The sequence below is a fragment of the Onychostoma macrolepis genome, chromosome 02, assembly GCF_012432095.1.
Source record: "Onychostoma macrolepis isolate SWU-2019 chromosome 02, ASM1243209v1, whole genome shotgun sequence".
Lineage (NCBI taxonomy): Eukaryota > Metazoa > Chordata > Actinopteri > Cypriniformes > Cyprinidae > Onychostoma > Onychostoma macrolepis.
The window spans coordinates 17,034,574-17,046,407 of NC_081156.1; the positions used below are offsets into that span (position 1 = coordinate 17,034,574).

General features: G+C 39.4%; 1 protein-coding gene across 3 annotated transcripts in view; it reads left to right on the forward strand.

The window, feature by feature from the left end:
• Window positions 1–11,834, forward strand: part of fndc3ba (fibronectin type III domain containing 3Ba) — a 141,790-nt gene that overhangs the window by 36,169 nt on the left and 93,787 nt on the right. The window contains exons 1-3 of one of the 3 annotated variants that reach the window (XM_058796205.1): window positions 4,272–4,408; window positions 6,785–6,955; window positions 7,215–7,290. In XM_058796205.1, the coding sequence (XP_058652188.1) occupies window positions 6,884–6,955; window positions 7,215–7,290 (148 nt within the window). In that variant the 5' untranslated portion in view covers window positions 4,272–4,408; window positions 6,785–6,883. Of the gene's footprint in view, window positions 1–4,260; window positions 4,409–6,784; window positions 6,956–7,214; window positions 7,291–11,834 lie in introns of those variants that run through there. The other 2 variants (XM_058796199.1, XM_058796189.1) reach the window with 2 other exon arrangements.

Here is an 11,834-nt window from a genome sequence, read left to right on the forward strand (position 1 = left end):
GTTTAAGTCATTTATTTTATTTATTACTCTGATTCAATTTTTTAATTTAATTTTATTTTATTTTATTTTTGGATGTACAACGGTTGGCCTCTAGGTATGTGAAGAACCATGCTGTGAAGGTCAGATGTCAGTCACTGAATGGAAAGGTTTCACAGACTCAGGGTTCTGGGTTTTAGCTCAGCTGGGCCTCTTTGGCCTCGGCTGGCAGATGAGGTGACACCTCAGTGAATTATCGTCTTTTACGTCCTCTGTTAGATTCGAGAGGCAGTCCTCAGTTTTCGCTTCCAGCAGCAAGGCTGGCCCCTTCACACAAGGCTGTCTCTCATCCCACCACTTCCCTCAGCCTCGGCGAACAAGCGGCCGATTGTTGCGGCCTATCCTTGAAGGAATTTTTCAATTTAACATTTTATCGTCTTTTGGAATCAACACCTTATTAATCAGAAATTCTTTCGAAGAGGAGGAAACCTCAAGGATTTTACTGGCAGAACAGCCTTCACAATGGAAATCCACAACAGCAAACAGACCAGCTGGAGAACAAAACAAGATATTTCAAACAAAGAGATAAAAAAGGCTACAAAGTGTGTGACACATTAGGCCAGCATTTCTGTAAACGCAGCTATTAAGCTATCACAACCCATATACATCTCATTGTAAGTTTCCACTGTAAGTTGTACAAATCCTAAAATAAATGCAGGATTCAGTTTCAATGGAAATCCTAATTATAGCTTTTGGTGGGTGAGAGGCCAAGGCTTAGCATAGGCCCCATTAGCTGCTAAAGCAGGAGGGATCCAGGCATCAAAGCAGCTCAGCACGGGCCGTTCAACTGAACTAATCTCAGCCTAACCGCCCAGCACTTTAACCTGTCGCCTGAAACCACAACTGCATCAGGACCACTCTTCACAGCCGACAGCTCTGATGGCCTTCATTTAGTCATTTTAAACCCATTTCTCTCTCTTTTTGCTATCTCTTTCTTTTGTTTTCCATCCATCCCTCTCCCAGTCTTCCCCTCAGCTCTCTGGGACTGTGGCTTGGCGGCTCTTAAAAGGTCATTAATTATTTCTGGTTAGCTGAAGGGTTTTGTCTCTGTGTGTGGCCGTCTGTTGGACTGTCTGTCTGTCTCCCTCTCTTTCTTCCTCTATTTCTAGTTTTTCACAGTGATTCTGTCTGTTTATAGTTCTGACACATTCAGAAGCCAACTTTCCTATTCATTTATTCTAACCTGCTGTCTCTAATCTTACCGTCTTTTTTCTTTCTTCTTTCTCATTTTCACTTTTATGACCTCAACTGACGGATCAGGTTTTGGCTGGTTAAAGTATAATATATTGTATTACATAATCTTATTACATATCTTTAATCACATATTAAACAGTTTATCTTTTTTAATTAAATGTATATGCTTGCATTTATATACATTTTTATTTATATTTCTGATTTAGTACCCAATAAACTTTTCTCATTATTTGAAAACGGTTTCTTGCTGCTTATTTTTATGGAAACTGTAACATTTTGTTTCAGGATTCTTTAATAAGTATTTTAGTACAGCATTTATTTATACTTAAAATCTTTTGTATCTTTACTGTCACATTCAATTAATTTAATGTATTTTTGTTGAATAAAATTTCTTTATAAAAAAAAATAAATGTACTGACCCCATACTTTTGAACAGTAGTGTGTGTGAATTTTTTTCCTTATCTGTTGCATTTGTTACAGCTCAGTCACTAGTGAGGGATTCTGGACTATATACATGCTTTTGTAGTGTCATCAGCCAATCAAAAATCTTCCAAGCATTGTATAGTAAAGACCAGATTTGACCAGATCCGACTGGGTCTCTGGTCAATACTGGTAGTCCTCACCATGCAAGAATACCAGATAAAAGATGGTTTATTCCAGGCTGATCTTCCTGCATTTCCAGTCCAGAGCCACATTCTGTTCTCATCTCTGCAGTTAGAGATGTTTGTCTGAGACGGCATCATCAGGTAAAGCTCTGATCGTGACTGGGCCTAAAGGAGGTCACCATCTGGTTAATCTGTTTACTCTTGTTTTGCCATGTCAATCTCACCTGATGCACTGCATAAACATCGAGCATGAGGAGTGGGCAAAAGGCAATGAAGGATGGATGGAAAGTCAAACAGAGAGAGAAGAATGGCGAGACAATGGGGGAGTGGATGGCCCACATTATTGCACAGAGAAGGAATCAGATTTTTGCTGTCCTGATGTCCACAAACATAGAGAGTGTCTTCAGCTGGGTTTGCACCTCTTTTGAATTGAACCAACTGCTTATGTGAATCACATAAAACTAACCATTTAACATCAATGGAAAGAACAGAATGTGGGGGCACATGATGTGCTCTCTGTTTTCCAAAGGACATTTTATTGGTTTTTGCTGAGGCTAGGGATTGCGAGGACTTTGGAGTCATTTTCCCATGCTTTTATTTTTAATATATAAATACACTACTATTCAAAAGTGGTTTTCTCACTAAGGCTGCATTTGTTAGATCAAAAATACAGTAAAATGCATAATGTTGTAGAGCATTATTGCAGTTTAAAATAACTGCTTTTTATTTTAATATATTTAAAAATTTTATTTATTCCCGTCATGGCAAAGCTGAATTTTCAGCAGCCATTACTCCAGTATTCAGTGTCACATGATCCTTCAGAAACACAATGTCGCTCGTTTAAATAATCGCTGTGCTAGAAAAGGTTAAGTAGTAACATGTTCATGCCACGTCGCAGTTATGTTAAGGGGTGTGACATTTCAGGAACAAGCTCCAAGCGGTTCGCCAATCACAATGCACTGGGCCAGCTAACCAATCAGAACACATTTCAGAAAGAGGGGTTTCATCAAAACAGGAACTAAACTATGTTTGAGACAGACTGGGAAGAGAGGTGCTGCAATCAAGTAAAATATATGAAACATAATGTGTTTTTGGAATAATCAAGTTTGAAAACCTCTGCTTTGTATTCTAAATACACTCCAAAAACTAAATCAAGACTTTGTAAAAGGGCATAATAGGTTTTTGTAAACTGTGATCTATTTTTTTTCTGGATTCTTTGAATAGTAAGCTCAAAATAACAGCATTTATTTGAAATATAAATCTTTTGTTATGTTACAAAAATCCTCACTGTCAATGCATTGTTGCTGAATAAAAGTATGCATTACTTTAAGTATTTAAAATCTGTATGACTTTCTTTCTTGTATGGAACACAGATAGAACACAAAACTATTTTTGCCATTTCTTTTGTCCATACAGTAAAAGTCAGTGCAGTCCAAAACAACATTGGACCCCACTGACTTTCATTGTGTGGACCAAAAAAAAAAAATAATTATATTATCATTAAGTTATTAAGTAAGTCTTAAAGGCTGAGAATATGATAAAATTAGGCCTAAGTCTTAATTTTCTTGGGTGAACTATCCACAACTTTCATTTTCCGTTTTCACTCCTTATGATGCATGGTATTTTTATTTATTTATTTATTTATTTATTTTTTGGTATGCCTTCTGGTGAATCATGTGCAAGGGTCTGATAGTGTTCTTTTTGTTTTTTTTCCCTTCTCCCCTGTTTTTCCCCCTCTCTCTCTGCATTCTGGTCCTATGGGCTCTGCCACATGTGCCTCTCAGTGGTGGTACTGTTTACATGCATGTTTATGTTACAAACGGGTGGCCTTGTATCCAAAATGAAGAAATTGTGTGTCTGTTCCTCCACTTCACCCTTCATTGATAACTTAGTCACCTTTTCATTCCCCAAACTCTTTCCTCTCTCCTCCATTAGACCACAGTCACGCAGCACTAAACTTGCAGATCATTACCAGCTTGTTCAAATGGTCTTTTATCAAAACAGAGTTCATTGTTTGTGGTCAAGTCACTTAAGAGTGCCCTACATGTTTCAAAACTCAAACTCTGGGGGGTGGGAATCCACTTTTGCATCTGTTTCACACTCTTCTTGTTTAAGAGATCTTCCCTCGGGCTGTCCAGCTCACAATGACACTGCTGTGCTCTACGGTTGGCTTCAGTTGCCTGCTGAGTCACCGCGATGCAACTTTGCATCTTCCATCCATTTATGCTTTAGCTCAGTCACGCAAACATCACAAAGCAACCAAAGATTGTGAAATTATCTCAGATAGATCTACCTTACTCACCGAGCAAAACCAGGACGCCCAAAGAGGTTGCGTTTGCAAGTTTAAGATCACATGACATTATTTTGCAGCATTCTTTTACTGTTTGATCACCATCTATATCTTTTTCTTTCTGTCTTCTCACAGAAAGGCAGTCCAGGAAAGTTCTCCATGAATGTACGTCACAATGATGATGACAGACCAGATTCCGCTGGACCTGCCACCACCACTATTGAACGGGGAGGTGGCCATGATGCCGCACATGATTAATGTTAATGGGGATGGATCGCAACAGGTGAGCGTTACTCTGGGTGATGCATGAATTGATAATGTATACCTTGAATGCAGTGCAAGTCGCTTTGCATAAATGCCTGTGCCAGATGCATGCATATAAATGTGAATGTAAGTTATATATTTTTCATCTGTTGCTAAGGACCTCTAAAAAGATGATCCCCTTCCAATCATGGAAAAAGTAAGTATGTAGAAAGACCCGTTTAAAAAAAATTGGCCATCAATGGAATAATTTAAGTAATTAATTTCCGTAAGTTTTGCCTCTTTGTCGCCATCTCTGTTTGAAAACCTGGAATTGCAGCTCTGTGCGGAATTATCTTCCGTGCTCGGGGTTGTGATCCGGTGTTCTGGCACAACTCCAGCACAGATGAATCTAATGTTTTGAGGTGAATGTGTGGCAGTCAGTCACCACACCGGTGTGGATACTGTACTCAGGAATCACAGATTCTAGCCTACGTCTTGGAATATATGACCCAAATAAGAATTTTCACCATATATTGCCATCTGAACAAGTAAGTAACAAGTCTGCCACGTTTGTTCTGCTTAACTGAGGAAAAAATAATTACAATAAATCACGCTACCAATGTTAATTAAATCAAACGATCATATCACATCTAACCATGCAAATTATTATTATTGTTATACTTTATTCTCAAATTATTCATGTTAACAACATCAGCATTGCGTGACAATGAGTATAGTGTTTATTAGCGTGTAGAATTCAATTTCTGTACAGTCTAATATCTAATTGTCATCCCATTCGAATTTCATGTTAAGAAATTCTTTTAACCCAAAAAGCAAACTATGCTCCCTTCGAACTGGTTGTCTTTTAAAATACAAATCCTGTGTAATCCCAGGCTATCTGTAATTTAAAACTGGAATATAATTTAATTTCATTCACATGTGTTTCATAAACGCACAATCCTTCCTGGATGACAATCCGCCATCAAAATGATACATTTAATTATTCCAGTTGCTGTGAGAAAAGGCTATAAACGATGCACCACCTTGCAGGATCCTCACATGTGGTAGCCTAGTAGCCGGGACAACTTCTTTATGTTTACAGACGTGGCGTAATGACGCAGTGCCATGCTCGAATTTCCTGTGGAAACCTACCCGTACCACTCAAATTAGAAAACCTTATTATAAGCTAACCGTTGTGAATCGGGCTAAAGTAAGGTGATTAGTTTTGAATACTGGCTGGTTATGTACTTGCTCAAATATTGATTTCGGATCATTTTTAACCCAATAAAGTTACGGACTGCTGCTTTAATTATTTTTTTTTTTTTCCAATTTATTTTCCAGGAATTTCTTAGAGAAAAGATACCGCAAAAATATGTAAAACATATAATATTTCAGGGTCTTTTGGCTGTAAAATGACAATATTAAACCCAGTTATTTAATATAACCATGCTGACTCAACCAATGGCATCAGTTTGGGCTGGGACTATCTGACCAGTGCAGTTGTTCCTGTTAAAAGACAGTCTTATACTTCCTGTTCCATTTGGTGCAAAAAAAAAACGCTCTTCAGATTTTAAAAAGGGGAACAAAAATAAAAGTTCATTTGAAGTTCAAGACCTTTTTTTGTATTGGTTCATGCTGTGCTTAAGGAAGAGTTGATAAGTTCTTTGAGAGTTGAAAGTGAAAGGTTGACTAGCTTTGTGGCTGCAGGTCAGCTGTTATCTTAAATTCAACTGACATAGGCTCTTTCTCACTAATTCCCGATGGAAAACAAAGCCAGAAACATCCAGGTCGGTATTCTGGTCAATGAGGAACATTGTAGTCATCTTACATTAGACATTCAAGGAGCACTGCAAGCCCTCAGGCATGCTTCACATTTCCCTTGCACATCTCTCTGTTGATCTGCGCTATCAGAGCGGATCAGTCTGTTCTGATCTCTTCTCCAGGTGCTGCAGATACAGCGCCCTGGCCGTGTTTCCTCCGGCCAGAGCGGAAAAAGAATCAGACCCTTGAGAGATAAGGAAAAGGGCGTCTGCAGCAGATCGTGAAGGTTAAGTGCTGTGGATTCAGCCAGGTCCACGTTTCTCTGCATCACTGAAAAGAAAAACAGACCGCACAACCTGACGAAGTTGTCAGTCCCCAGCATTCTTGATTAATTGTCACATTCGATGTAAGCCTGGTATGCAAAGATGCAATGCTTGCATAAGGATGTGGAAGTGTGCATTTGCATTCTGTCAGTGTTACGCGTCTATGTGTTGGGTGAGTCCTTTTTCTGCATTAGGTGTGTGCCTGGAAGAGGAGGGAGGGGAGAACACAAGGTTTTCCTCTGGAAAGCCGGCTTGACTCTTCAGTGCATGCCGCCGTTCCCATAGCAACTGCAGCAGCAGCAGACAGTGTGTGTATGTGTGTGTGGAAGCAGGAAGTAGGTGCCCAGATCTCCAGGGCTGGAGCAGGGAGATGGGAGGTCTGCCTGACACACGACCATCAGGGCTGTAAGGAAACATAGGGTTCGTGCGACATGGCGGGCCAACTTTTTCACATCTACAAGCACGTTTGCACTCTCAACAACCTGTGCGCTGAGAACATGATGGTAAGCAGCCTGGAGCAGAAGAGGGCACGGCGAGCGGACAGTTTCGAGGGGGTTTCACATCTGGTTTCACAACATCTAGTTGCATCATATTTGCTTTCTTGGCAGTTGTGGGCACTATAGTTTGCTAATGTTCCACGGTTTATTTTAAAGTTATGGATTAGTGCATTTTAAGGATTTGCAACTTTTTTTTCCTGACTTGGATTGTGTTTGCGGACCAAACTTTGGCCTTGCATCTGTCTGATTCCCAGTGTTTTCGCAGGTGATCCTTGTGCAAGTCAACCCTGGAGAGACCTTCACCATCAGAGCAGAGGATGGATCCCTGCAATGCATTCAAGGTATGTTGTGCTTCCTGTCTCATGCAGTTTCACTTGCAACAGGTTCCTCAATCCTGCCATCTCTGGAGCTTGTTTCTGGAGTTTGCGTATATGATTTGCGAAATGTGGGATGGTGCTGTTGTTCCCTCTGTTCCTGTTTGCGTGGTGTTTTTCTAGCTAATCGAAACCATGATTGGTGTGTTATTGGATTTGGAGCTGGTGTAAACCGATGAGAGGCCGGGCGTAGGGCCACGACTGGCATGCTTCTGAGGATATAAAAGGCAGAGTGTACAATGGCAGATTACAAAGCCTCTTTGTCTCATTACCCCTCTCCTTTAACATTCAGTGTCTTTGTAGCTAATTAACGATGGACAAGATGGATTGTTTGCACAGGCTTCGGTTGGGTTCTCTGAACAGCTGCGCAGATAAGGACAGCTCTCAGAGGAGAACATTAGTTTGAGAAGTTGCTCAATGTTCTTATGTGTTGCCTTCTAAAAATACATGAAGGAAATTTGCAATAAAATTTCTTCTTAATACAGGAGACATGAATGGTATGGTAGCTGGTCACAGTGTTATCTAGTGCAGTGTTATCCAAACTTTTTGTTGATATTTTTATATATATATATATATATATATATATATATATATGCATGCATACACTATTGTTTAAGAGTTTGAGGTTTTAAGGAATACTTTTATCTAGCAAGGATGCATTAAAATGATCAAGAGTGACAGTAAAATGTTACATTTCAAATAAATGCTTTATTTCTTTTTTATTAATTTTTCAACTGTTCAACATCAATAATAATGAGAATTTGGTCCCACTTTATATTATAGGTGGTCTTAACTAGTATATACTTGCATCAAAAAAATAAGTGCAATGTACTTATTGTGTTCATATTGCATTGCAAAACACTTTTCCTGCTATTGAGGTGGGATACGGGTGAGGTTAGGGACAGGTTTAGTGGTATGGGTAGGTTTAAGGGTGGGTGAAGGTGTAAGGGATGGGTCAACAGTGTAATTATATAAATTAATTACAGATGTAATTACATGCAGATATTTTTTAAATAAAATGTTAAAACATGTATGTACACAATACATGCATTGTATCATATGTTTAATTTAAATGTAAGTACATAGTAGTTAAGGCTACCTAATATAAAGTGGGACCGATAATTTTTTTCCTGAGCAGCAAATCAGCATATTAGTATGATTTCTAAAGGATAGTGTGACTGAAGCCTGGGTTTATAGCTGCTGAAAACAGTACATTTGAAAATGTATTCAAATAGAAAACTTGTATTTTATGTATGTATATATAGATGTTATATATTATATATAAAAAAAAATTTTCTGTGTTAAGAGTGCAGATTTTCTTGTAAATGTCTCGTCAACTGTCAGACATGCTGACACAATGTGGCGAGTGTGATTATTGGTTTTATACAACCGTCCTATACAATCAAGATAATCACTAATGATTAAGTTTAGACACTGGCAAGGCGGATGTTTAGACATTTAAACAGGCAAAATCACAGTTGTGTAAGAAAACACTTGTACTTAAGGTAGCATAACACCGATTTCCCTGCTCAGAAGTCATCTTCAGGTTGTGGAGGCATAGATGGGTGGAGAGCAGGCTGGATGGGCTGTGAAGGGCATGCTGTTGCGATAAGGGTCAGAAACAAGGCTCTGTAGGGCTTGGCAGCAACATGTGTTGACACAAGAATAGAACAACAGACCACAGGCCACAGCACTGGCCCTGCTGGCTGCCACAATGTGCCTTTGTGTGTTCGTCAGCTTTAGGTCCTCACCTGTGATTCCCAATAGCTCTTTCTTGTGGCATCAATGCATTAACTTTCATCCATTGTAATTTCAGTCAGATTGAGTCATGCCAAGTGTCCTTGTTGCTGCATTTTTGTCAAACCAGTTCCTCCTATAAGAAAAGCATCAATGCTGTAATTAATAGCTGTACTTGGCTTTAATCTCTCCCTGTGTAAGGTTAAAAACAACAAGGAAGTACTTAGGTCAAGCCTTTCAGGTCGTGCCATTGTGTTGGACAGAAGCACACAAGCACATCCGACGCTTGGTGAAAAGGCACGGCTTATGGCATCGCGGCATTGAATAAAGCAAGGAAAAGCAACCTAGTGAAACAACGAGACGAGGTGTGGCACACGGAGGAGAGGGGCATTTCAAACGCACGTGTTTACAGAAAAGGTCACTGGGTTTAATTAGAAGTGTCGACTGAAGCATATGCTATGAAGTAGCTGCTTTTTACAGAGAGGCTTCTTTGTCATTATGCAAACCTCAGAGCAGAAGCCTAGATTTAGGATTTTATATAAAGTAACCGCTGTTTAGCCCGTGGACCGCTGGCAACACAGAACGCACAGAGAAAACTTTTTGAAAATGCTTGGGCCAAGATCGCATTTGGAGTCGAAAGGTTTAATTTAAAGGGATAGTTCGCCCAAAAATGATAATTCGGTCATCATTTACTCACCTCATGTTGCTCCAAACCTGTATGGATTCTTCTGCAAAGCATAAAAGAAGATTTTGAGAAAAGTTTTAACTGTTTTGGTCCAAAATTAATGTGGACAAGAAAACAACAAGATTAGACCCCGCTGAAAACACTTTTGTGTTATACAGAATTATATGAGGGTGAATAAATGATGACAGAAATTATAATTTTTTTTGGTGAACTGGTACTTCAAAGTTTGTCTCTGTCACTTAATTTTTGACAGTAGGTCTCTGGAATCATTGAAGTAGGCTAGTGGAAAAGTGGAAAGAGGAGGCTGTTGGTTAAGAATTTTATAATTAAGGATTCTCTGCTCTTATTGGTCGGTTTCCATCCTCCCTTATCATCATCTTTCATTGCAAAAACAGCACTTTTTCCTGTCTTCCCACGTGGAGATCCCACTCACCTCTATTTTTGACACACTTAGATGAATGTTGTGCTTTATTTTTAGCATCTTAAGCCTCAACTTTTTGACCCAACTCAAATCTTAACCCTTTGCCTGCCAGGATCCATTGTCGGCATTGCAAACGCTAGTGTCTTTAAGCTTTTTGGCTGAGTGGCAGGTCATTACAGTGCTCTGAGCCCTATCTTTACTGGAGTTCCAGCCCGCTCCTATCGCTGCTAATTAGAGTGGAAGAGGTTGAACTGTAATCTTTGTCTTGTTTAAACAGGGTGACCTTTTTCTTTTTCCAGGGGACCGGTTAACAACCCTCCGCCACAGTCCGTTCTCGGCAGTAAGGCCGCTTCGTGCTGCTTTCCCACACTTTTGCAAACGGAGGGCGGTCCTGTTGTTTGAGTTCAGCCTGTCCTGGGTTGCTCGCTGTCTGTTTTGTGTTTCTGTGTGTGCACCCCTTTTTTTGTTTTGTTGCGAGGTCAAGGTAGTGTGTCAAGGCGTTATCTCCAGCATTTCCTGGCCGAGAATGAGCACAGTTGTGTTTTGACTAGCCTAGCGTAGAGATGCGGTGTTTCTGAAGGGCAGGTAAAGCAAGTTTTGAGGTTAACAAGGGACACTGGTTTCTTTTTGAAGGGGCAGTCCAGCCATCTGTGAGCACTTCCTGTTTGTCATTTACCCAAGGTCCTGGCCTGATCAGCGAGCTACTTTCATCTCTAATGCTTTTGGACAGACGTTAACCATTTTCATTTTGTTTTTCTTCTCTCTTCAGTATCTGCTGATAAGGCACTAACTGTTTTGGTGTTTATGAGCATTTTTTTTTAACACATGTTATGAACACATGAAATGCCATTCACAGCCCTTTTTTACTTCTTTAATGTAACATTTCCTAGTTGAACAGGATATTCAGTGAGAAAACAAAATGTAGGTTGGTGCTTGATTTTATCAAATTGGATCAGATTGACTGGTACTAGGATGAGGATTAGTTACTAAAGCAATGCCTAGTTAGCTATTTTGCTATTGGTTAACATTATCCAATAGCCTTTGTGGCCTAGGTGACATCATCAAAAAAAGGAAAGTTGTTTCATAGGTGTAGAAAGTGTTTTGATGTTTCACAAAGACAAATATTGTTTTTATGTGAAACTGCATTCATTGATGAATTTGTTAATAAAGTGTGTATTAAAAGTAAACATGTTGTGACATTTTCATATATATTTTAATAGATAGCACACCAAATATATAACCTGCTCACTAGTGCCCCCTGAATCAAATGTTGAGAGTATCTTATGATTGTTGAACATGGGACAACTGTAGACATTTATAATGACAGTCAAAATAAATTGTGGATGTAATGTATCTCAATAATTCTGAACACAAAATCACTAGTAGGTATTGATTTCGCAGTGTTTTCTTGGCAGTTTGATATGCAGTTGAATTAAGATTTCACAGTTGAATAAGCCTGCAAGTCCTCTTCACTCCAGCTTGATGAAATTACACAAAAAGCCCCAGTATCCGTGTCTGTACTGTGAGTATGTTTGTGTAATTAAGTGCGTTTTATTGTTTCTGCTCTGAGGAGCCATGGAGAACGGCTTCTCTGGTGTAATTACAGCTTTTGCTGAGAGCACATTATTCTCATCTGCACGCCGTAATTTAGCAATGATGCACGGCAAA